We start from the raw sequence: 26,336 nt of genomic DNA, 5'->3' as shown, positions 1-26,336 counted from the left end.
GCAGAGGCGCGCATGCTCATTGTCAGGGGGAGTGAGAGGAGCATGAATGGAGCAAAATGGCGGATCATGTGCAGGTAAGTAAATGATTTTGTTTTGCTATTATTAAATTAATGTATTGTGATCCACTGCAGACTAATGCTAGATCCCGAGGCTTATATCGGCGATGCGTACGTGTTTGTTTTTAAATGCATTAGTCGCACGGCGGGACAGTTTGACTCGCATGCTTTATTGGATGCGATTATCAAGTGTTGACTTGTGGCCTGTCATCATGTTGATTTCAACTCTGTAGTCCAGCCTAACACACAACTCTGCTAGGTGTGTGAAAGTTGTTTTGAAGCAAGATGCCAAGACTTTTATCTTAAGCAGCAGAGATCGGTAGATCCAGAGAGATCGTTTATATTACACTACATGTAACTCTATAGCCACAGTGATGTTTTACATTGTAAACAAGGCATCATCCCTCATCCAACCGCTTGCAATGCAATGAATACACTGGCCTTGTAGTTATACACAAGCGATAGTAACTCTCGCTCAGCAAGCCCTTTCCCAAGAGAAAAGCCTCTCGGTGAGCCCAAAAGCGTGTTTGAATTCGGTTATCTGTCATTCTGTTATTGCTGGACGCAAATGTGTCTAGTTTGCTGAGCTCTCGCGCTGTTAGCCTGTAGCTCGTGTGCTAACTCATGAGATTCTCCCGCGCGCCGCCTCGTCAAACCAAAAGCCCGACCAGAAAATAGTTTTTCTTGAAAATTATAAAAACGCTATAAGTTACACGTTAGCGTCCTTCGCGATTTAATAAAAATGTATTTTTGTAACTTTTTTATTTTTATTAAAGTCTTCCAAATAGATATGTTACTAATGTTTTCTTCACCTGTAGCGGTTGAGAAGAGTTAAATGACTCCGCGGAATAACTGCCATTATTGAATGATGTAACGTTAAATGTAGCTGACCAGAAATATCCTTTTTGTTTGTTTTTTATTACATTGTGCATAATATTTAATCATTTTTGTTTTTAAATGCTTTGAGGTGTGTTTTATTCAATTTAATTACACTGGAACAAAAAACATGATATTCTCATTAAATTCAATTGACTATCATGGCATTGTTATTGATGACAGGGATAAATGAGGCCAACTTTTTCAAATTGCAGGTGTAATTGACAGATAAAATCTGCTCATAATTTAAAGAAATATGTTTCTTCTAAATTAGTTTGACAGGCTCAATACGGTTGTCCCAAATATCTCTAAACCGATACAGCATTTTTGGGCTTACCATGTTTTCAGACACTACTTGTCATGTCATCTTGTAAACAAGCTGCTCAAGACAAATGTCAAGACGGGTCATATCTGAGGGCAAAGGTTGCGGAGGTCTATAGGTTAAACACAGTGTTGAATAACTGCTTATTCCCATGAAACTTAATGAAGTGGGGGACGATGCAGTTGTTAACCTGACTCTCATTTGCACAGGCAACAGTAAACATGAGCTTTCCAGTGTTGACGTGCGTCCTGTTACTCTGTAGGTGGTAAAGAAGCCATTCCATTTGCAGTAATAGATTATTAATTACCGTCAGAGAAGCCCTGTGTCTTACAGGCCATTTGAGTGTTGCCGATCACATCTTGGTAGTGTAACATACTTACAGTTTGTTTTATACACAACCCAACAAACTAATACTCCAATCTATGTATGTTTACATAATTATCAAAGGATATTAACAGTGGTCTGTGACTCAGCAGTAATTCTGGCTTTTAACATTCAATTTCAAGAGGTGAAACTTTAATATTAAAATCTCAAATAGCCGTGTGTTATTCAAGTATGGTGTAAACAGTAAATGCATTTAATGCCTGTCATTTATAACATGTTATAAGTAGGTTGTAGGAGATTACCGGGGGAAAAAAAATTATGTTTTAATTTTGTGTTTTTCAGCTGAGTTATCTTATCTTGTTGGTGCAGTTCCTTGCAAATACAACTTCTTTTTTTTATCTTTTAGGATGCAAATGTATATTTTTTTGTATCTTTAAGGGTCCTCCCTGTTCTTTTAGAGTCTCTTGATTCCGATATCAGCTGGTTGCATCAGACATGTACATGAGCATGCCATGAAATACTAACTTTAAGTTATGAAATGCACAAGAAAGAGTGAATATATATTTTTTTAATTTAAAGTGTAATTGCCGTGTTACACTTAACCTTATTTAACTTCACTTAACTTTTAAGTGCACAATGTTTTTGAAATAACTCTGTAGGCTACTGAGTTCATTAGTTAAAATAAAAAAATATAATAAACATTAACTTTTTAGTTAATGTTTAGAGACTGTGTGCATTTGTTGCATCTGCTGTTTTTCTGCTGATGCAGATTTTTGTATAGTAAGTTATGCTCCACAAGGGAACAAAGGACTGTTTAGAGTCAGGCTTGTTGCTGCACAACACGAGTTAGCTCGTCCATTCTTCTCTATGTATTATTTCCAAAGTGTATCACTGACTTTTTCTCCAATCACCATATAGTCTTTCATGCATGCATGCATGAACCAGATACTCCCTCAGTGACCTAGAACAATAACTTGTGGATGTGATGGCTGCGCATTAATTTGCTTAATGGAACATAAGTGTCTAGTTTTTGATAAAGCTACTGTTTGTTGTTGTGATTGTACAAGAAGATACTGAAGCTCTCCGGCCTCTGCTTTATGATTTTGAGACTTGGCATCTTTAGTGTTTGACTGCTTCAAATTGCTTATTAATTTGTTGAGATGGGCTATTAGTGTTCTAAGCATGTGGATCAATAATATAAATGTAAAAATGCTATTTTCTTTGCTGTACAAAAGTTTTGTTAAACTGGTTTTGTCAAAATTGTTGTTTTTTAACAAAGATTATGAGAGTACCTACTATTTTTTTTCATCATATCAGGACTCTTTTTGTGTTTACTTTTCCCTAAAAGTTTCAAAATAGATTTAATGCAAAAATTAAAAAAAAACTGGTTAAGAGATGTCAATATTTATGAGTTTTAATATATGTGTAACGATACCCTCATGTCACGATTCGATTCGATACATATCGCAATGCTGAACTCAAGATACGATACTCCAAGAATTCTAAAAGGTTAACACAAAATCGGGGGGTTGAATTAATAGGCTTGGGCTTAGTGATGGTAACCAAATACACAGGACAATGCTGGTACCAGAATAAAAATATGTATGATTCTGAATGAATATGCTTTCCGTAGGAGGACACTTTTTACTGGCAACATAAGACATGATATGGCGTTATTTGAACTCACAAATATTCCCCCATTGTATTATACATTTATATTCAACATATAGTAGTTTAATGTAGTACTGACACAAACTATGATTTTTATGATTTAAACTTGATTTATTTTAATTTTTTCACAGTCATTTTAGTTTTGGGTGACCTATAGGCCTACGCAATACAGATTGTCACTATCCACGACATATTATTATTGGGATAGTTCCTTATTAAATGGATAGTTCACCCAAAAATTCAAATTACCATTTGATGTACTCCCTCGAAGCCACCTGAGGTGTATATGATATTCTTCTTTTAGACGAAAACAGTCAGTTATATTTAAAAATGTCCTGACTCTTCCAAGCATTATAATGGCAGCCCAAAATTTGAAGCTCAAAAAGTGCATCCATCCATTATAAAAGTAATCAACACTGCTCCAGAGGGTTAATAAAGGCCTTCTGCAGTGAAGCGATGGGTTTGTGTTAGAAAAATATCTATATTTAACATGGTATGAAGTAAAATATCTAGCTTCCATGGACAACCTTCTGTATTCAACTTGCGGAAAAAATGTAACTGAACTTTTTGAAGTGCGAGAGGCGTTACACTTTCTCCGCAAGTTGAATTCAAAAGGCGGCATGAATTTCTATGAATTTTTGAGCTTCATATTTTACTTTATAAAGTTTTCAATATGGATTTAATATATTTTCGGTTATCCATCAATTTGCTTTAGAGAGCCTTTATTAACCCCCGGAGCCGCGTGGATTACTTTTATAATAAATGGATGCACTTTTTGGGGGCTTCAAAATTTGGGCTGCTATTATAACGCTTGGATTAGCCAGGACATTTTTAATATAATTCTAGTTGTATTTGTCTGAAAGAGTGTCATATACACCTAGGATGGCTTGAGGGTGAGTAAATTATGGGATAATTTATATTTTGTGGTGAACTATCCCTTTTTATGAATGTCAGTGACCATATCATCATCTAGCTATATTATCAATACTAACACATTTTCTGCAACTTCTGCAAACTAGAGTTTGTAGGACTTGGTTTATAATAGTTTTAACATGTGCTTAGTAAATTCTTGGAAAACTTAAAAAATATCAGAAAAAAAATTCCCTGGAGCAACGCATTGACATTGGGTCCTCACAAATATCCTCTGGAAGTTTTTTTTTGTTTGTTTTTTCTGCCTCTAAACTCATGTGGGTCTCTCTTTCAGAGCCTAGCCCAGCTAGAGATCCTGTGCAAGCAGCTATATGAGACCACAGACACCACCACACGTCTACAGGCTGAGAAAGCTCTGGTGGAGTTCACCAACAGTCCGGACTGCCTGAGTAAATGCCAGTTGTTGCTGGAAAGAGGAAGTGTAAGAATTAAACTTTTTGAAAGCTGTGAAGAACAGGATGTCTGAATGATCTGACAGCAATGTTCTCAAAAATCCTAATTCTTCCTCCGTTAGTTTGAGTTAAGCAACTATTTAAAAGTGTTTGGGTAGGTTTTCCTGAATTGCGGATTGCTGACTTGACAGTGTATTTGTAAAATCTTCACAGTCCTCGTACTCGCAGTTGTTGGCTGCAACCTGTCTCTCCAAGTTGGTGTCTCGTACAAGCAACCCACTTCCCCTGGAGCAACGCATTGACATTCGTAAGTTTATAAAATCAACCAAGACCTGAAAAACCTTGAAGAGACAAAATTTTGAAATAAATGTCACATTGGTTCCTCAGGAAATTATGTTCTAAATTATCTGGCGACCCGGCCAAAGCTTGCTGCCTTTGTGACACAAGCCCTGATCCAGCTCTATGCCAGAATCACCAAGCTTGGCTGGTTCGACTGCCAAAAGGAAGATTACGTCTTCAGGAATGTCATAGTCGATGTGACACGATTCCTACAGGTACGCATTAATTATGTAGCACTATTAGAAAAGATGATATTCTTAAATTTATAAATTAATATTTTGGAAATATTTCTTTACCTTTTGCTGTTGAACCTTTAACTAGGAGTGCACAAATATTTTTGATTGAAAGTGCCATTTTTGATGTTCGTCTGACAAATTTTTTTAGCTGCCTATTTTAAATGAAACAACTTTAACAAACCTTAAAAAGGTGAGAAAACAACATCCATGTGAAAATATACATGTTCTTTAGATTTAATGGAAACCGCAATTGATGTTGTTGTTCAAAACATATGAAAGATGTCTTCAAGTTATACCTTGTTTTTTTTTTTTTTTGAGATTAGTCACCTTTAATTATGCGAGGACATCTGTCCTCATTCATGAAATGCAAAACATTTCTTTATGTAAATAATTCCTAAAACAATTCTTATGTAAACTGTTTACATGCAAGGATTGGTTTAACATGGCGAGGTGGGGTAAAGTAATTATTACCAGAGCTTCTCAGTGAATTAAGTCCCGTCTGAATGTGCCATCTCTGTAGTAATTTTGGACAATGTCAGTAAAGAATTTTTTCCTTCTATAAAAAGGTTTGAAAAAATTGCCTCAGGTAATATAAATATAGTTGGTGCGAATAGACCTGCTGTAAATATGTACGTGAATATTCCGTCATTTCCTGTTTATAAATAGTTTTCAGCTTTTTTTCAAATATGGAGATGCTTGAAAAGCATTCAGTTGCGTTCTAGGCGGCGGGACCAGTCTGTGGCAAACTTCAAGTGTTTTCTGCTTACCATTCAGATTTTAAAAAAAGGTTGAAAGCCCTTGTCAGAGGCATGACATTTCTTTTAGCTATAGGTAATGGCCTCTTACAAACAGAATCAGAATTTAATTAATACATTTTTCAACCAGACCTAACTGTTATATACAGGTTATAAATTATGTGTTTGCTCATATGATATCAGGAAACAATTTTTACATGGCAACAGGGAGGTGACGGCCGTGTGTAAATTGAGTTCCCCCTCTCATTTCTGCTAGTTTTACTGAGATTCCTTATCCTGTGTGAATTGGCCATTAATATTAATGATGTCTTTTGGTAAAATTACATTACTCCATCCAACCTTATAAAAAACAATTCCCGTCCAAATAGGGCTTAAGTTGACTCATGGGAAGTTTTTGTCATTCACTCTTTCATATTCAGCATGATAGAATAAATTATTAAAATGCGTGTTGAAAGGCAAGTTATAAAAATTATTATTTGATGATCAATTTGACTAATGTTCAGAAGTTATGAAGGTTTGCTTGGTTTAAAGTATTTTAACATGCTATTTTTGATGCTTCCAGGATAGTGTTGAACACTGCATCATAGGAGTCACAATTCTTTCCCAGTTAACCAATGAGATTAACCAAGTAAGTTTCTCTGCTCACAGCAGTATGTCTTCATGTAATCTTTCCTCAGCGATTGGATTTTTTTGCCGTATGTTTAGGATAAATACATTAAAGATCTTCTTGCGTTCCCCCAGGCAGACTCATCACATCCACTTACAAAACACAGGAAGATTGCATCATCATTTCGAGATTCCTCTTTGTTTGATATCTTCACCCTTTCCTGCAACCTCCTCAAGCAGGTGAGGCTAATGCTTAATGACACATAAATTGCATCATGTATTTGTATATATTCCTTCAGAACTTCTAAACCAGCATGTTTGAACATTATGTAAAGGACTGCATTGTTCTCCAGGCATCTGGGAAGAACTTGAATTTAAACGATGAGAGCCAGCACGGGCTGCTCATGCAGCTACTCAAACTGGCCCACAATTGCCTCAATTTTGATTTCATCGGTACATCCACCGATGAGTCCTCAGATGATCTGTGCACCGTCCAGATCCCCACCAGCTGGAGATCAGGTGATCTTCTATTTTCTTTACTTGTTTCAAGTATCTGTATTGTATAGTATTTTTTTAAATCTTCTTTAGAGATGCTTAAAGTTGTAAAGTTGTAATAAAGTTGTTTTTTTGTGTTTGTTTTACCTTTTAAGACTTACTTACTGGCTAACCAACATTTCAAAATGATTATTCATAGTTGACATATTTTAGCATATACACTTCTTTTCAAAAGTTTGGGATCAAAAAGATTTTTTGTTAAAGAAATAAATACTTTTATTCAGTAAGGATAATAAATTCGTCAAAAGTTAAAGTAAAGACATTAATAATACACAAAAATGTATATATTTTAAGTAAACCGTTCTTTTGAACTTTCTTTTCATCAAAGAAAAATAAATGTCACGGTTTCCACAAAAATATTAAGCAGTTTTCACATTGATGATGATAATAATAATTCTTTCTTGAGCATCAAATCAGCATATTATAATGATTTCTGAAGGATCATGTGACTGCAGACTGCAGTAATGATGCTGAAAATGCAGCTTTCCCATCACAGGAATAAATTACATTTTATAATATATTAAAATAGAGTTATTTTAAGGTCTAATAAAATGTCACAATATTGCCATTTTAGCTCTGGTGAACATGAAAAAATGTGACCATCCCCAAACTTTTGAATAGTAGTAGAAAAAAGGGGGTATTCGTGTTTAATTTATGCATAATTTTGGCTTTTTCCCTCTCATCTGCAGCCTTTTTGGATTCCTCAACCTTGCAGCTGTTTTTTGATTTGTATCATTCCATCCCTCCCTCGCTGTCTCCCTTGGTGAGTGTCAGATAAACAGCATGACATGCCTGTAAAGATAAACAAGCTTTTGCCCTTTAGATACTGTTAGACTCTTCCTCTAATTATGTGAACTGTGTATGTCTTTCAGGTTTTGTCTTGTCTAGTCCAAATAGCATCTGTCCGGAGGTCTCTCTTCAACAACGCAGAGAGAGCAAAGTTCCTCTCCCATTTAGTAGATGGCGTGAAGAGAATATTGGAGAACCCTCAAGTATGCTGTCCATCTTTGTATTTATTGAAGTGTCTTTATAAATACATTGTAATATTAGTCATGTATCGACGTGTGACAAGACCTGTATCACCGGCAGGGGCTTTTAAATCGTTAATTCTGAACTGAAAGTAAAATGTGCACATCCACTCTGGCATTCATAACGGTGCGGAGCAAAGCAAGCTTTTTTTCAGTGAATTCCTATGGAAGTTGAGCTTCCATAGGAATTAACTGAAAACATGCCAGTAGATGCGCACCGCCAATGACAGTGCAGCCTTAAATGTGTGCGGCTGTAAATGAATGACAGTGCGGCTGTGTGCATTTTACTTTCGGTTTAAAATTAGGGCCAATTGGGGGGGTGGGTTGCTTGAATGGTGTGTTCATTAGCCTATTATTCTTAATGAAAAACACAACAACAAAACAGTCCAATGACTTAAATAGATGCTTTTACATTTCACTTTGAAACCAATTCTTACACCGCCATCTTGTCTGTCAGTAGGGTTGGGTACCGAACTCTGTACTTATAAGGGCACCGACCGAATTACACCGGTACTTAATTCACATGAATTCAATCGTTACCACATTTCAGTACCTGAGAACGCATCTGGTGATATAGACTAGTGTCTGTGAATGACTGTAAACAGCAAAAAGACTTTTTACGAATCGTGTGTTTGTGCGAATGAAAGGCGCTGACAGTTTATTTACCTCGCACACATAGAATTGCGCATGACAATCGCGTTTCTATTTTATACGAGGACATAAATGCATATCCGTCATCTCCAGAACCTCTCTGACAGTCACTTCATGAGCATTTTACTGTTTCATTTGAGAAAAACTACCATCATGTCATAAACACAGAAACTCGGCAACCCGTCAAAATAAAAGTTTGGTTTAACATGAGAAATATATTTTTTTCATTTCATTTCATTTAATGGTTTATTTAAAAGGGGACAGTGCAATTTCATAAAACACACGAACAAACATGGTTTAAAAAAGCCAGAATTAGCCAAAAGGCTATTTTTCATCTGTAGTCCCCTGGCCAAGATGTAAAAAAAGCAATTAAATACAAACAAAAATATACATTTACAAGTCAATATCACTGTTGTACAGTAGAATTTAGATACGTCTCAGTGTAATAATAATACTAACACTAATGTAATAATTATAATCTATCAAAACTTTATTTTTTAAGTAATATATCACAATTTTTCATGTTTTAATTTTAACAGTATACAGCTCAGTTGTGCAGCTTTGTTTGATAAAAAAAAGTTTAATTAAATTAAAATTAAGTTTAATGTCTTCATTTGATTACCAGAAAATACACGACAGAATTTGTGGGAAATCTTTTCATAGAAATGTAATTAAAAACATAATAATAATATGGTTGTTTTTATGATTCCAATTAATTAAGTAGCTATAGCCCACTATTTATTGGTAAATATTACAGTGAACAAACATCACAGACAATGGCAGACCAAGGTAGCTCTGGCATAATTTCAAGAACACTTCTATAAATTACTTACAGTTTCTTTACTGTTATTGGTGTACCTCTAAAGTATGGAATAAAGGTAACGGTACCGGCTAAAATGTGAATGGTACCCAACCCTATCTGTCAGCTCCTCACTCTCGTGATGAATTCAATCTGACTCCTGTTGCTAGCTTGGGGTGCGACTTGTTCGCCTCACACTGTTTTAAGCAGACACGTTCAGTGTTTAATTTTAGTGTCTGTTCTCTAACTGAACTAAATGATTTTATTAATATAATAAAACTAAAGGTGGGGGCGGTGCTGCGGTGGGCAAGTTGCGTAACCGGTTTTGCAGAACGGATGGCCCCCACCTTGGTAGAATGTGTCTGTGTATAAGGAGTAGCAGTATTGGTAATTTTTCAGCATTGACAAGCTGACTGAATGGGTAAGAATAACAGTTAATTTTCATTACTTGTTTTGTTTATGGGTCATTAGATCGAGCTTTCTGCCCACTTTAAATCAGACACAGAAATAAAGCATTATGGTAAGATTGCGTTTATTTGAATGAGAGAGATTGTTTGTGTGCAACTTGTGAAATCTATTCACAGCAATTGGTATATGGTTGATTGGGTAATGTGGTTATATTTTTGTGATGTTTTATTTTGTAGAGTTTGTCGGACCCAAACAACTACCATGAGTTCTGCCGACTGCTGGCTCGGCTCAAGAGTAACTATCAACTGGGAGAGCTGGTTAAAGTAGAGAACTACCCCGAGGTCATAAGACTGATCGCTAACTTCACAGTAACTAGTCTTCAGGTGAGTGAAAGACTTGGCATGCTACGGACAGATCTGATTGTGACTGTTAAAGAATTTGAACCAACAATATTTCAATATTGGCTTTTCAAAGTCTGATAATAGTTTGATGCGTCCCAGCACTGGGAGTTTGCCCCCAATAGTGTGCACTATCTGCTGAGCCTCTGGCAGCGTTTGGCGGCATCTGTCCCTTATGTGAAGGCCACGGAGCCCCACATGCTTGAGACCTACACCCCTGAGGTGACCAAGGCCTACATCACGTCTCGTCTGGAGTCCGTGCACATCATTCTGAGGTAGAGTGAACACTCTGAAGTCACGGTTAGGTCCGATGAGCATGAATGTCATAAATGTGTGATGTTTTCTATATACAATATCCATTCTGTACAGGGATGGTCTTGAAGATCCCTTGGATGATGCCGGCTTGGTGCAACAGCAGCTGGACCAGCTGTCTACTATCGGGCGGTGCGAGTATGAGAAGACATGCGCCCTGCTGGTCCAGCTCTTCGATCAGTCGGCCCAGTCATACCAGGAGCTTCTGCAGTCCACCAACTCCAGCACAATGGACATAGCAGTGCAGGAGGGTGAGCTTAAAACACTTCACATTTCTTGATGCATAAACATACACTGATACAACCCTTACGTTATGAATGTGTTCAGGTCGTTTGACGTGGCTGGTGTACATCATTGGTGCAGTCATTGGAGGAAGAGTATCTTTCGCCAGCACGGATGAGCAAGATGCCATGGATGGGGAGCTTGTGTGTCGGTGAGGAATCGGCACTGAAGACTGTTCACACAAAGATAAATGTTTGGCATCAAAATTCTGCATGAGATTTGTCTGTTGAGACCATTGTATAAAAAAGACAGATGAGCTTAAAGGAACACTCCACTGTTTTTAGAAATAGGTCTTATTCAACTACGTTCCTACATTTAGACATGTGGGCAAATGCATTTTTTTCTCAGTTTATGCATTGTTTTAGTTTGGCATTACGCTATCTTAGCTTAGCATAATGAATGGAATCCTATGTTGCCAGCTATCATGTCTGAGTAAAAGTGATCCAAAAAAAATTAATGCAGATTAAGACTAGGTGATTTCCAAGGCAGATATTAATTTGGGACTATATTATAGGGAAGCACAGGCGAAGCACTGTTTCTTGGGTCAGAGATATCACGGCTCTCATCCTCATGTCCTCCAGATGTTGACTGATCGCAGTGTGTTGCCTGATATCTCTGCACCCATGTAGCAGTGCTTCGCCTGTGCTTCCCCATAATATAGTCCCATGTCAATATCTGCCTAGGAAATGGCCTAGTCTTAATCTGCATCACTATTTGTACTTGTTGTGAATATGCAGGCCACAAGAAGTAATTAGGTGGGGGGTTTTTTTGGATCACTTTTACTCGGGACATGCTAGCAGACAACATAGGATTCCATTCATTATGCTAAGCTAAGCTAGCGGCGACCCTGCCAAACTAAAACAATGCTTCCAATGAGACAAAAATGCATTTGCCCACATATCTAAATGTAGGAAAGAAGTTGAATAAGCCCTATTTCTAAAAACAGTGGCCTGTTCCTTTAATGAATATGCAAAATCATTCTTTGACAGTAGGTGGTGCTTACAGAAAAGCAGAAATACTGTAGGACACAAAGTTCTGCAGAACTTTCTGTTTCTGACACCCTTTTGTCAAGAAAAAAAATAAAGGAAGTCAAGTGATATTTAAAGTTAATCTAACCTCACCACATACAAGAATATAGAGGCAAGAGAGCCGGGACCAAATATTTCTATTGTTGTTCATTGTGCCATCACCAAATGGGCTGTTTGTGAGTGCCACACTCTAATATAAGTGTTGGCTCAACAACAACAACAACAACAACAAAATTGCGCAACCGCTTGTATTGTTTTTTTTTTTTAGTTACAATAACTTCTTATGAAATTGTTCAAACAACAAATTTTGAGCTAGAGGAACTTAATAATTTGTTCATCTTGTAACATTTAGGCCTAATTATTATATGTTAGTAACTGAATACACTATAGTTATACCTTACTTTATTTGTAATTTTCTTATAATGTGTTTATCTAAGTTTGTAATGAGTATATTTGATCTTAACAGCAGCAAATTTGCGCATGTGCCCAAGAGAGTAAATCTTGTTGGTTGGCCGTTTTTCTTTGCAGTATGATGGGAAAAGAGACCCCCACCCTTGCATTCATTCAAATTAAAATGTTAATTGCATCAAATTTTCACACATTCAGACTCCGGACAAACTAGCTAGTTGTCATGATTTTAAATAGTGTATCAAACTAGTGATGCACAGTATCTGCATCAAATCAGTTTCTTTTTTAATACTGTACAATATTGATATTACATATTTTCCTATTTTTACATTTATTTTACCTTTGTCGTCATGTAACACAATCATGTAAATTAAAGTAAAAATATAATGTAAAGTAAATTAAAAACACTAGTTTAATATCATTGTTAAATGTAATTTGTTGGCAAAAATTATTTAATTTTTTTTTATATATATAATTCCTAATTTCACTTGTATTAAAAACAGTTGATTAATCGGTTTGGTGCTTAATTACATTTATTTTGACAAAGTGCTAAAGAATTCATTTTTAATTAAAAAGTCACTTGAGATGGTTTATTGCTTTAATATGAACTTCATATTTTGTCATTTTCAGAGTTTTGCAGTTAATGAACCTCACAGACTCGCGGCTGGCTCAAGCAGGAAATGAGAAGCTCGAGTTAGCCATGCTCAGTTTCTTCGAACAGTTTCGGAAAATCTACATCGGTGACCAGGTGCAAAAATCATCAAAGGTAATTGCAGTTATATTACAGTTGTAGTTTGTCTGTTTGCATGAGCACAAACTTCAAGCCGTGGTTTGAAGTATCTAGTAGTGAATCTAGCAATTCATATAGTTATCTCATAACTTTCACAGGATTTGGCCTTTGAACTCTAAGAATGGTGGAATTGTGCAATGGTGTTGTGTCTGGCGTTTGAAAAGAGACAGTCGATTCAGCTTTCTGCACGCTCTTTTAGTCTGGCTTTCTAAATGAGCTTGTTGGTTTTCAAAACAAATAGTTTTTTTTTCTGTTGTTGGAGATGAAAATTACCTGTCTTAACTGACCAGAAAGCTGAAGTTTTTTTTCTTGTTGCTCAGATTCCAAACTGTGAACAGATAAGATAAGTGCACATAGAGAGACTAGCTGTTCCTCTAAAGGCCAATTCACATTGCACCGACAGACGGCAACAGACACTTTGTCGAGTTTTGTCGCATCAATGTGGAATCCTGTCGCTGTCTGTCGGAGCTTTTCTTTGCCGATTGACCATGTTGAATCTCTGTTTGCGTTTCGGAGAATGTTTGAGAAGTGACGTACTGTAATCTGTTGATTGTCCACGTTGAATGCCATATGTCGGTGCAGTGTGAATTGGCCTTAACTTAGTTCTGCTTTAGCCTGTTAACCGTAAAGGATTAGTTTACTTTAAAATGAAATTTACCCCATGGTTTACTCGTCCTCAAGCCATCCTAGATGTATATGACTTCCTTCTTTCTGATGAACACAATCAGTGTTATATTAATAAATATCCAGCCGCTTTCAAGCTTTATAATGGCAGTGACACCATGAGTTTGAAGCTCAAAAAAGTGCATCCATCCAACATAAACATACTCCACACAACTCCGGGAGGTTAATAAAGGCCTTTATGTATTACATTTAAAGGAATTGTATGTACGATTGTGGCCATAACTGGTACTGCAGGTGTATCCCCTCTCTCCCTCCCCCCTTGACTCGAGGTTCCCAGATAGGCTGCAGAATCCAGCAGGAACATTTGTAGCTGCAACTTTGGTAACTAGAGCAGAGCTGGCAACCCGAATGCCGAAACATTACTGACTTCGTGATTAGTCGATAGGTGGAGGGCGGAGCTTCAGGCCAAAACACGTGTCAACGTCATCATCAGTTGACGGCTGAAACAACTTTTAAATGACAATATCCTGGCCATACTACTGTTGTCAGTGATATAATTATTTGACATTAACATGATTTCTTAATGTCTAGTGACATATCAGGGCCATTTTATGATTAATTGAAATTCGTGTGATGGTGAATTGGGTATAGTGTCCCAAATGGCACACTTAATTTGGATTGTAGAGATGCCGACTTCACAGTGTACTTTTACCCAACAGCTCGTAGAGCAAAATGTAGAATCAGGGAAGGGTGCCATTTTGGACTAGGCCATAATCAGGACTCGACTAAAAGCTTTTTTATTTTTTAATCAAAATTTGTATCATGTATTTGCCATTAAATGTTCCATTAAAGGTGCACTATGTAGTATTTTTGCAGTAAAATATCCAAAAACCATCAGGCCAGTGTTACATATTTTGTTCAGTTGAGTTCTTCCAATATCCCAAATGTTTCCAACTATTTGTAAATTGTGAGAAAATTGCTATTTTAACCAGTGAACTGGACGTCTGAGGGAGTCGCCTGTCAATTGCGTCATATCTGCATTACCTTTGGTTTCTGGTTTTATTCTGCAGAAACGCTTTACTCTTAGCAGTGTGAACAAGTGTCACAGCAGCCACTGAGCGAAGGCACAGAGTAACGTCATAACATAATTTTAAACACACTTAAATGTATCAGATATGATAAACAGAGCTGCTTTCCCTCATACTCATGACCGGAAAAGCACAAATGGTGCCGGCAACTGTCCTATCATAATAAAAGTCCCGCTGTTCGTGAGCCGTGTGTTTGTGTAACAATCTCTCCAGCGGCCTTGCTCAGCTCCACATCACCCGGTCCTTCTCTGCTTCATACTACACTAACATTAATAATCACATTCATGAACATGATTTCTGCCCGAGTCCTATCCCGATTCTCTTCCACCGGCTGTGAGGTGAACCACATGTCCCAAGATTCTGCGCTCAAACTTGGCGTCATCAAACTACACCTTTGTTTTGAATAGGCGACCTCTATCGGACGGAAAAGTTACATAGTTAGCTTGAAGTTTTAATTTGTAAGTTAAATTGAACTGCTTTATCTGCCTTTTCTCACCACATAAATAGGTTATTGGTTTTGTGAGAAACCCCTGTGAATTTTCAGTTGCTTGCTTCTTGTGGTTTTATTTCCCGACCTGTTTTTTTGTCCAGTAGTTTAACATAGTAAATGCTTTTATAAAATGGATGCTTCCAATATTGGGTGTTGATTGGTTAATACAGAGCTTAATTATAGAGCTTAAATGCAAAACAACTATTCAAGATGACATGAAAGTAATACTACTTTTTTTTTCCTAGTTATATCGGAGACTATCAGAGGTTCTTGGCCTGAATGATGAGACCATGGTACTCAGTGTTTTCATTGGGAAAATGTGAGTATATGTCAATTAATGATAGGTATAATTAATAGGAAACCTTATTTTGTCAAGTGTTACAATTGAGAAACATTTTTAATTAAGAGTTTTGTTTTAACACAGAATCACCAACTTGAAGTACTGGGGACAGTGTGAACCAATCACATCTAAGACACTACAGCTCCTCAATGATCTCTCTATTGGATATCCTTACACACATGTTGCTTGTTTAAATTTTAAACTGTCAGCATTGCCACTGAGGTTGATGGACTCTTATTTACTGTAACAAACCATTCTATAGATTTACATTAACTATGTCCTTGTGTGTTTCCTTAACATTATTTGTCACGTACAGCAGTGTTAGAAAACTAGTGAAACTTAGCGCTGTCCAGTTCATGCTAAACAACCACACGGTAAGTGACCAACCTGAGTTTTTTTCTTAACTGAAATCATTTCTTTTAAAAGCTGTTTTACTCTTTTTTTAAGCTATTCTTAGAATAGATTCTTCAGTAATAAACTGTCAATGTCTTGTTTTTCTTCCATGTGACAGAGTGAGCACTTTTCTTTCTTGGGCGTGAACAATCAGGCCAACCTTAGTGATATGAGGTGTCGGACCACTTTCTACACAGCCTTGGGAAGACTTCTTATGGTAGATTTGGGTAAGGGTGTACTTATTATAGTTCATATTTCACTAGAGCATATAAGTGTCATGTAAAAGAACATCTTTTACAATGGTCTGTCTTTGACAGGTGAGGATGAGGACCAATTTGAACAGTTCATGCTTCCTCTCACTGCTGCGTTTGAAGCCGTAGCGCAGATGTTCAGCACAAACACCTTCAATGAACAAGAAGCAAAAGTGAGATGTCGTATTCTTTATCATACAACACCTCCTCAGTGTAACTTTCAGAATCTGCAAAATACCTTTTGTTTTGTTTTATTGGTGACATTTAATGCATCTGTACCTCAGTGTTTTCACATAAGAGATGAACAAATGTTTTTCTTTCTTTCTTTTAGAGAACTTTAGTAGGACTGGTGAGAGATCTAAGGGGAATTGCCTTTGCCTTCAATGCCAAGACCAGCTTTATGATGCTCTTTGATTGGATGTATCCTTTTAATATATACATATTTTTTATTTATGTGTAATTATTTCTTTATGTTGTGTTAATTTTTTTGTTTCATTTTCATTTAAATCTCTATGTCAAAACTGCTCATTTCAGATTAAATGCCAATTTTAATATGTTCCTTAACAGTTTGTAGTTACCCCTCTTATATGCCCATTTTACAGAGGGCAATAGAGCTCTGGTACCATGTACCTGCCTGTACCACACCGGTCCTCAAACTTATGGCTGAGCTTGTCCACAACAGGTACGCCCAAGGCCTAAACTAAACCTTTGCCACACCTGCCAATAGCCAGTGAATTAACAGGGCACAAGAAAAACAAATACCAGCCTTGCAAAGCAGGCACATTTTTGCCAAAGCAGGCAGTTATGACATCAAAAAATTAGATGCTAGTGAAAATTCACATTTTCCAGGTACAGAAATGTAATGAATTAATCAAATGTAAATTAACACTACATTGTATACATTAAACATAGATGAATCTTTATTAAAGTTACAAAGTTATTCAGTCAAGAGCAGCGAGTGATTTTTCTTTTTCTTTTGTGGTTTGATTAACATTAAAGAACTGACGTTCTTCTTTCAGACGAATACAATCAGAGTTATATTTAAAAATGTCCTGGCTAATCCAAACTTTATAATGGCAGTGAATGGCAGCCCAAAATTTGAAGCCCAAAGAAGTGTATCTATCCATTTTAAAAATGCTCCACACCGCTCTGGGGGTTATAAAAGGCCTCCTGAAGCGACTCGATGGTTTTTTTGTAAGAAAATATCCATATTTAAAACTTTAAAAAGTAAAATATCTAGCTTCCGGCGGACCGCCTTCTGCATTTAACTTACAAAGAAAGTGTAAGGCCTCTTGCACGTCATAACGCTTATGCCAGTTACGCTTTTTCTGTAAGTTGAATACTGTAGGCATTTCGCCAGAAGCTTTATAACTTTATAAATTTACTTTTTATAACACAAATTTTGGGCTGCCGTTCACTGCCATTATAAAGCTTGGAAGAGGCAAGACATTTTTTTATGTAACTCAGATTGTATGTCTGAAAAAAGAATGTCATTTACACCTAAGATTGCTTGAGGGTGAGTAAATCATGGGGTAATTTTCATTTTTGGGTGAACTATCCCTTTAAGGACTGACGGCAGCAGATATACTGTAAATTGGGCTGCTCTTGTATCCATTATACCAATTTTTTGTTAACTCTTTATGTTCACTTAGGACATAACTAACTATGTCTATGAGGATACTTGCCAATATGAGAATTGTCAAGCGCAAGAAGACATGAAAGCAAGTTTAACTCAGTATTTGTGCGCTGTCTGAGATCTGGATTTCTGGGCGAGTGCTTCAAAAGTTTGCACATATCGAGTAATGAATTAAGTTTCCTTCTGGGTCTTCTTGCACTTGACTATTTAAACTGGCAAACTTTAAACTTTCGTGATAGTGCAGCACTGGCCTGTCAACTGTCCCGAACATTGTTCATGGTCCTGTTCTCACAACATTGCATTGTTAGGATTTATAAAAATGTTACCAGCCAACTGCCGGACCCATTTCAGGACCCATTTCATATACTCGCCAACACTGATTTTTTACTCCCATTTTGCACTTGGCCAGTGTTCATTTTAGAGCCTGGGTACACACATTTTACATCTTACACATGTCATGGAGAGCTACGTTTGAAGGTTATGCATGTTCTCTGACTTGCACTGTTTTTTTTTTTTTACATAAAGGTCACAGAGATTACAGTTTGACGTGTCGTCACCGAATGGAATCCTGCTGTTCAGGGAGACCAGCAAGATGATTACAACATATGGTATAATAATGACCCATTTTTCATATTTCAAGCTATTCCTCTGGTTTGGTGTACACTAACTTATTATTATTTGTCTTTTTTCGCTTCAAGGGAATCGGATCCTGACACTGGGCGAGGTGCCGAAAGATCAGGTTTATGCACTGAAACTGAAGGGAATCTCTATTTGTTTCTCCATGCTGAAAGCTGTATTAAGCGGCAACTATGTCAACTTTGGCGTCTTCCGTCTGTATGGCGATGATGCCTTGGACAATGCCCTGCAGACATTTATTAAGCTGCTCTTGTCCATCCCTCACAGTGACCTGCTGGTAATAGCCGTCAGCCATCAGTATCAGGATTGTGTCCTTCAGCTTTCAGATTGGTTGATTTTGGTTGGTTGTTCTTCCTGCAGGACTATCCAAAGCTTAGTCAGTCTTACTATTCTCTTCTGGAGGTGCTAACCCAAGACCATATGAACTTCATCGCCAGCCTGGAGCCTCATGTGGTCATGTACATCCTTTCCTCCATATCAGAGGGACTTACTGCACTTGGTAAGGACCTTCTCTTCAAACATGGACTTTTTATCCCCCTTCAGTTCCATCATGGACCCTAGTTGTTTGTGAATCTATGAATCTGATCATTTGTTTCTGTTGGTCCCTTCACAGACACAATGGTATGCACTGGTTGCTGCTCAAGCCTGGATCACATAGTTACTTATCTATTCAAGCAGCTATCACGCAGCACGAAGAAAAGAGCGGCGCCCATGGCCCAGGAAAGCGACCGCTTCCTTCACATAATGCAGCAGCACCCTGAGATGATCCAGCAGGTGACGCTTTAAAAGACATATAGTCCTGAGATGACTATAAATTATGTCATAAATGATTTGGTGTTCAGGAATTTAGTCTTTTGTCCTGTCAAAACATCATTTGCAATGAGATTTTCACAGCCATTTACGTTTATTATATAATAGATTTCCCTCATACAACCATTTACTTTGAGATTTTGAAGTGTGTTGGAGATATTTGATCTGACAGTTTTCACAATCTTATTATCCAGATGCTGTCCACAGTGTTGAATATCATCATTTTTGAAGATTGTAGGAATCAGTGGTCAATGTCACGGCCACTGCTCGGCTTGATTCTGCTCAATGAGAAGGTGTGTGCGCATATTAGAGGTGGGGAATCAATTCTCTGATACTTCGGGATTCTCTCTTTAACGGTTCTGAAAATTTGTGTGCATACAGTATATCTATGCTGTTAAAGAGTTTGGAGTTGGTAAGGTTTGTTTTAAGTATTTTGAAAGTTGTCTTTTATACTCACCAAGGCTTCTTGTATTAGGCAAACTGTAATGTTGTGAAATATTACAAATTTCTGTTTTAATATATTTTATATGCAAAGCTGTTTCTTCAGTGTTGCATGATCGTACAGACACCTTTCTAATATGCAGAATATCATTCTTATAAATCATTTAAAAGTATACATTTTACATTATAAATGTCACTTTTGATAAATTTAATGTGTCCTTGATTAATAACCGTGTTAATTACCCTAAATGAATGTGTGCATGTGTAAAAACAATGTAATGGCGTCAGTCTGTAAATAGTCACACCTATTAAGAATATAGCTGTGACTATCAAATCATTGGGGTCTGTTATGAAAGGCCCATCATTGTTTTTAACTTTTAATTTGCACTACAACACCTTTTGTGATCAGAGCATTGTGTTTGTAGTATTTTGCAGATTTGAGGAACAGCATCGTGAACAGCCAACCACCAGAAAAGCAGCAAGCCATGCACTTATGCTTTGAAAATCTCATGGAGGGCATCGAGCGAAACTTGCTCACCAAAAACAGAGACAGGTCATTCGATTTCATGATTTTCATCTTGTTTGCATTTAATTTTACAGAGAAATATTAAACCATTAAACCAGTCGTTCAACCTTAATGTTATAAAGCAACGAGTACTTTTTGTGCAAAAAAACAAAATAACTTTATTCATCAATTTCATAACGTGTGTCAGTCTCCTACACTGTTGACGTAATAAATAGAGTTATCTTCTGTTACGTCAGAACTACGCCAGCATGCCAGCTTACCATTTGCTGATGCTATGATGCATACTGACCGACGTAATCTGCGTAGGAGACTGACACAGGCTATGAGAAATAGTTGAATAGTTATTCTTGTTTGTTTGTTTGCACACAAAAAGTATTCTTGTCGCGCCATAAAAGTGGTTGAACCACTGGAGTCACATGGGCTATTTTAACGATGTCTTTCCTACCTTTCTGGGCCTTGAAAGTGTTAATTAATTAAATAGCTGTCTATAGAGGGATCAGAAAGCGCTCAGAGTTCATCAAAAAATATCTTAATTTGTGTTCTGAAGATGAACGAAGGTCTTACAGGGTTTGAAATGACTTGAGGGTGAGTAATTAATGACAGCGTTTTCATTATCCGTTTAAGCACACATAAAACTTGCCGCAGTGCATTGGCAAAAGTAATGATTATTAATGTTATTTTATAAACTAGAGTCAATGTTGTCTGCAAAAATGAAGTTGTGTACACTGACTGTCCACAGTGTAGTGGATTCACCTATTGGCAAAAATTCACATTAAGTTAAACGTCATGCAGTATGTGCTGTACTAGTTCAGCTTTCACACAAACACTTCTGTGCCTAATTATAGTACACATTTATCTAGATAACATCAGAGCGAGCGGCCATGTAAAGTGGCTAAAGCTTCAAATGATAAGCTGTGTTTGAGGTCGACAAATGATAGACGAACATTTGGATTTCCTGCCTCACATACTGTAATTACCACATGCCATGGAACAGCCGTGTTAATGATCTGTCTATCATGACTGCGGGACTTCACAATAAAAAAAATGTTTTTTGTGACCAACCAATTAATTTAGTTGACTAAGCCTTCTCATCGATTGTTTGGTACAATATAGTTCAACATTGGTTCCTACAAGTGTCTCTGTTACTGCTACACTGTGATCTTATATCCCTAAACTAAAGTTTTGAGAGTATTATCATAATTTTTCATATATAATTGATTTTGCCATGTTAAAATATGAAACTTGACACTCCCACTTTCTTTTTAGATGTAATTACACATACATGCATATGTATACTTACATTTATTTTTTTTTACTTCATTTTGCAGGTTTACACAGAATCTTTCAGTATTTAGAAGAGAAGTCAATGACTCCATGAAGAATTCCACATACGGGGTAAACAGCAACGATATGATGAGCTGACATTCCATAGAGCACCAGGCCATGTGGCCCGGCCCCGCCCCGTACTCCCACCCGCCCCTGGCCCGGCTGCCGGGGGACCACCACTGCGCAAGCCTGCACCTCCCGCTCCCCAGTCCCTAAAAAAACCCATTACCTCTCTCCCCTCACATCTCCTCCCCCACCCTTTTTTATATATATATATAAATATATATATATATACACACATATAAATATATACATATTTTAAAGCCAGTTTCTAGAGGTCCTTCTCTTTGACCATTCTCTTGTCATTTGGGGCTCAAAGTCCAAAGAGAGTGAAGAGGGTACGGCTGGGGAATGGTTGGGAATGGGTTTGGGGTGTGGGATTGCACCAGTGTGGACTCTAGAGTGGACAGCACACCTAAATCGCTCTGAGGGATGATGGGAAGTGGGCGTCTGTGTGCGTGCGTGTGTGAGAGTGAGTGTGTTTGAGAGCATGTCCGTGGGAGGAAAGGTTAGAATGAGCTGGTATACATAGTGCTCTGCTTTTGCCTGCCTTGTATAGAAACACATAAGGAAAAAAAAAGTGTACATTTTTTTTCATAACATTTTCAACAATGTTTATAATTATTACAATTTAAGACAAATAATGAGTGTGATTGAAAACTTTTTACAGTCTAGTAAGTTAGTGCGGGTTTGTCTGTATGGAGAGAGTTGTTTATATCCGGGTAACAATGTGGGATTGTGGCATGAGTGCTGGAATTGACACCTGTCCGCAAAGGGGGTGGGATGAAAAGTCCTATATGGTCACAAGTTGTACATTTATTCCCTCCCCCCTTCAAATCGACTCTAGAGAACAAAAACAGGAGATTTGTAAATACAAAAAAAAAACCTGCGTTAACTTTTTCAGGAGGGATGCCATTTCCCTAAAATCTTGGGCATGAAGAAGTCTGTCTTGCGTCAACCTCCCCCCTTGAGGTCATCATGACATCCCCACCACCTCCATTGCTGAGGATGTTCTTAGTTCTGCTCACGGTGACCTGGAAATGGTCCGGAAACGACCCATTTTAGTGTAAAAATGAATTCCGATACCTCCGTTAAAGGAGAACGCACGTGTAACCTTTTCCCTTTTGTCTCTGAAGGGTTTGATCATGTCGTCTGTGGATTTGATTAGATAAAGTGACTTGGTTGTGGTGAAGTTGCTCTCCAAGCTTTCGTCAAACTGTTTTCCTTGCTTTTTAATCTCACAGACTTCCATTCTCTCGTGGCTTTATTGTTGATCTGGCGTTCTTCGGTAGTGAAGCCTATAGAATGTAGCTGTGTCCTTCAAAAAAAAGAGACCCTGGTACTCAAGTCATTGCAACAGGATCACTCTCAACAGTTTCTCTAGCTTTAAATAGATTTTTTTTCTCCCCCTTTTTCAGATTCGTTTTATTTTTAACAACAGAAAACGCATCAGAATATGGTAGATTTAAACAGAGGTGTATGGAGTATATTAGCAACTTGTGCTACTCAACAGATGTTGCTGCTAACTGTTTGTGAAGAACTAGCTCATCTCTTAACCATGTCCAACACTCATGGATGTTCACTTTCTTTTCTTGGTTCCCTGATGTGAATGTGTTTTTTGGCGACTGTGTGTTGGGTCCATCGAGTGACAAGGTTGAATTGTTTGATTGTTTGTTTGGATGTCTGCTACATATAGTGTAAGCATTGTGACTGCAAAATAAACATCATTGGTTTGTATTAGTATGTGCACATTTTGTGACTGCCACATCATGACCAGACTTTTTAAAGTCAGCATGGTCAAATTTGACACTTTCTTCTAAATAAACGCTTCTGTTCTAAACCAATTAAACTCTGCGCCCCAACCGTGGGTCCAATATAGCATAATCAATAGTCAGTCAAAATATGCTGCAGAGCTGAAGCGTTAGCGCCAGAGGTTTCCATGGTCATGGTTCACCCAAAAATGAATATTGTCATTTACTCACCCTTAAATTTTTCCAAACCTGTGAATTTCATTTTTGGGGGAACTCTCCCTTTAACATTAACTGTAAATCAAGTGCATGGTAGTCTGCAATTAATTGTTTTATAGTTATGCTCTGCTCAACGATATACTTTTGGATTGAATTTACTCATTAGAATAATCTCAAGTGTGGCAGTAATTTAATATGTTAATGCAGCAAAAATGACAAAATTGCTAGAAAGTTGGCATTAGGATACATCAAGATGTTCTTAGATCAACTTAGTACTCCAAAACAGAAGAATTTAGGTGTGTAACTCTCTTTTATTAATGCCCATAAATTATTGTGTAACTGCTTTTGTTGAATATCCCATTTTACTTAGAATTACATTATATTAAAGTGAAATCCGTATGTTTCAGGCGAAATGTATTTATTACACACACAAAAAGGTGAGACATTATAGGAAAAAAATCAACTGAATTATCCACCTTCCGACTTGCAAGTACAAATGAAAAAATCAACTCTTTTGCATACATTTACATAGGACATTATGTATTTCTCCACTTTTGAACTCGATGTGTACGATCTCTACTTCACCAAGAAGGCCACTTTAAATACTACACTGTTGTCATTTAACTCTCATCTTTTTTATGTTGTTTAGTTTTTGAATTGGCATTGTGGACGACATCATTGTAGCCTTCTCTGTTTCTGGCGATCTCAATGGCGTAAAACTGGATTCTGGTAGCTGAAATGAAAATGGGGAAGAAAATTAGTCTTTTTCCTAGTGCATTTACTGATCTATTTCTTGGAGACTAAAATGAGTGTATGTGTGTCACTGCATACCAAATATCGTGTTCTCCTCCGTGTAGTCCTTCTGACAGTCTAGACGTAATAGTGTACCATAGTTGAAGTCCTCCACGACACCTTCAAACTGGTTACAGAAGGGCCTCCATTTCTGGAAACAAAATTGAGACGGAGCTTGACACAAGGAATGGCTCAAATGAAACTCGTCTCACGTAACGTCACAAACCTCTTTAGCCTCTGCCGATTTCAACAGATCAGGGTCCAGAACTTGAATACTGAGGTCTGGAAATGCTTCCCGGAATTTAGTGTATATCTGCTCGTCTGATTTTGTTAGTTTTAGAAATTTGGGCTCAACTGAGGAAATAAGCTGTAGAGAAAGATACTGTCAGTGAAGCTGGACATTAAAGTGTTCCAAATTGCATTTTAGATTGTAGCATTCATTCATCCACTTACATTAAAGTAAACTTCTGCGTGATTGTAGGCTTTCATAGCCCACATTACTTCCAACTGGGCCTGATAGGAAACAAAATAAGTTTAGTGTTTTGATGTGGATACATTTTCAGAAAATGTGAATTGTGCAAATATCAAAACATCCCATCTCACATCATTTCCGTACGCTTCTGCTGGAAGAGAGAGCGCATGCGCAGCAGCGGTTGCTCCTTCTATCCCCTGTTTATTAAAAAAGAAATATTAACTCCACTGGAGAATGAAACAATATATTGCATTATTAAATCTAATACATAAAACTCGTGCCATTGATGCACACTTGAGACGCGACCAATACCAATGTTAGACTACTAAATAGCTACCGAGGCATTTTAAAGCTGGATGAATATAAATATAACTGTTATTGAGGTTAATATTTCTTATTCGTGGTCTGTCTGATTGTTGTTGCCATATCCTCATCACATGCGTGTTAGCATGCAAGCTAACTAATATATGTGGTAATGTGGGCTGCAAACAGTGTTGCATATTCGTTAACTGAGAGTATCGGTTCAATAAAATACAAATGTTGCCTGTCGCGTTATTGTACAATTCGTTGTGTTTGTTGATACAGTAAAATAAGTAGTTTCTTACCAAAGATGCAAGAACATCCCCCGTGTCCATGTTGACGCCTTTTGACCCGGATGAGCTACAAATACGTCATAACGAAAGGTCGTGATTTAAATGCGTTTTGTTGTTTTCATTTTGCTGTATATATCAGGTATTTTTGCAGTGAAAAGATTTTATAATTAAAATAATGCAAAAAATCATTCGAAAAAAAATAATTTATATTGAGGGATATTTAAATGAAACTGCGAATAGAGGCTTCACAGCGCCCTCTAGTGGTTAGGCTGCTACAACTCTCAATCATACGTTATTTTTTTACGGTCTATAGTGTGTGTGTGTGTGTATATATATATATATATATATATATATATATATATATATATATATATATATATATATATATATATATATATATATATATATACTTTGTGTTATATTACTTTGGCAATAAATAACAAAAACACACACGATTTAACGCTACAATGAAAGTGATACAACAGTGACGGTGTCATGAGAAATCCGGAGATATATATATATATATATATATATATATATATATATATATATATATATATATATATATATATATATATATATATATATATATATATATATATACACCTCTTTTAGAAAGTCGTACTTGCTATTTAAGATCCCTTCATATTAAATAAAATATACTCATTTAAAATGTAGCTGTCAGAATAACAAAAAGCTTTACTGCGCCCTCTAGTGGTGCAACG

General features: G+C 37.0%; 2 protein-coding genes across 2 annotated transcripts; one reads left to right on the top strand and one right to left on the bottom strand.

Annotated features, from left to right (window-relative positions):
- Positions 1-23,524, top strand: xpo7 (exportin 7). Its single transcript, XM_067432585.1, has 28 exons — positions 1-74; positions 4,454-4,600; positions 4,785-4,878; positions 4,959-5,125; positions 6,464-6,529; positions 6,643-6,747; positions 6,861-7,026; positions 7,752-7,825; positions 7,935-8,054; positions 10,185-10,331; positions 10,449-10,621; positions 10,716-10,909; positions 10,986-11,091; positions 13,007-13,142; positions 15,614-15,687; positions 15,793-15,873; positions 16,019-16,082; positions 16,220-16,328; positions 16,419-16,525; positions 16,684-16,772; positions 16,927-17,034; positions 18,514-18,596; positions 18,687-18,901; positions 18,985-19,123; positions 19,238-19,398; positions 19,629-19,727; positions 20,301-20,428; positions 21,730-23,524. Exons 1-28 carry the CDS (start codon positions 57-59, stop codon positions 21,821-21,823), a joined length of 3,264 nt encoding a protein of 1,087 aa, XP_067288686.1. The 5' UTR covers positions 1-56; the 3' UTR covers positions 21,824-23,524.
- Positions 23,525-23,927: 403 nt separating this feature from the next.
- pbdc1 (polysaccharide biosynthesis domain containing 1) lies at positions 23,928-25,693 on the bottom strand. The gene is made up of 6 exons (XM_067432587.1): positions 25,624-25,693; positions 25,150-25,215; positions 25,000-25,059; positions 24,773-24,913; positions 24,586-24,697; positions 23,928-24,487 (listed from the first exon to the last, which is right to left on the bottom strand). Exons 1-6 carry the CDS (start codon positions 25,651-25,653, stop codon positions 24,375-24,377), a joined length of 522 nt encoding a protein of 173 aa, XP_067288688.1. The 5' UTR covers positions 25,654-25,693; the 3' UTR covers positions 23,928-24,374.
- Positions 25,694-26,336: the final 643 nt, after the last annotated feature.

Source organism: Pseudorasbora parva, chromosome 23, assembly GCF_024679245.1.
Source record: "Pseudorasbora parva isolate DD20220531a chromosome 23, ASM2467924v1, whole genome shotgun sequence".
NCBI classification, from domain to species: Eukaryota; Metazoa; Chordata; class Actinopteri; order Cypriniformes; family Gobionidae; genus Pseudorasbora; species Pseudorasbora parva.
Note: the sequence above shows the minus strand (reverse complement) of the source record. Positions and strands in the feature narration are given on the sequence as shown.

What these genes read in the sequence shown, in the direction of transcription:
- xpo7 (XM_067432585.1), top strand. An exon ending in ATGATGCTCTTTGATTGGAT is followed by an intron (nt 16,773 to 16,926) that starts GTATCCTTTTAA and finishes AACAGTTTGTAG; the next exon opens with TTACCCCTCTTATATGCCCA. An exon ending in GCTGAGCTTGTCCACAACAG is followed by an intron (nt 17,035 to 18,513) that starts GTACGCCCAAGG and finishes TTTTACATAAAG; the next exon opens with GTCACAGAGATTACAGTTTG.
- pbdc1 (XM_067432587.1), bottom strand. Translation starts at nt 25,653, where the DNA reads ATGGACACGGGGGATGTTCTTGCATCTTTG. An exon ending in AATCGGCAGAGGCTAAAGAG is followed by an intron (nt 24,698 to 24,772) that starts GTTTGTGACGTT and finishes TTTTGTTTCCAG; the next exon opens with AAATGGAGGCCCTTCTGTAA. An exon ending in GGAGGAGAACACGATATTTG is followed by an intron (nt 24,488 to 24,585) that starts GTATGCAGTGAC and finishes TTTTCATTTCAG; the next exon opens with CTACCAGAATCCAGTTTTAC.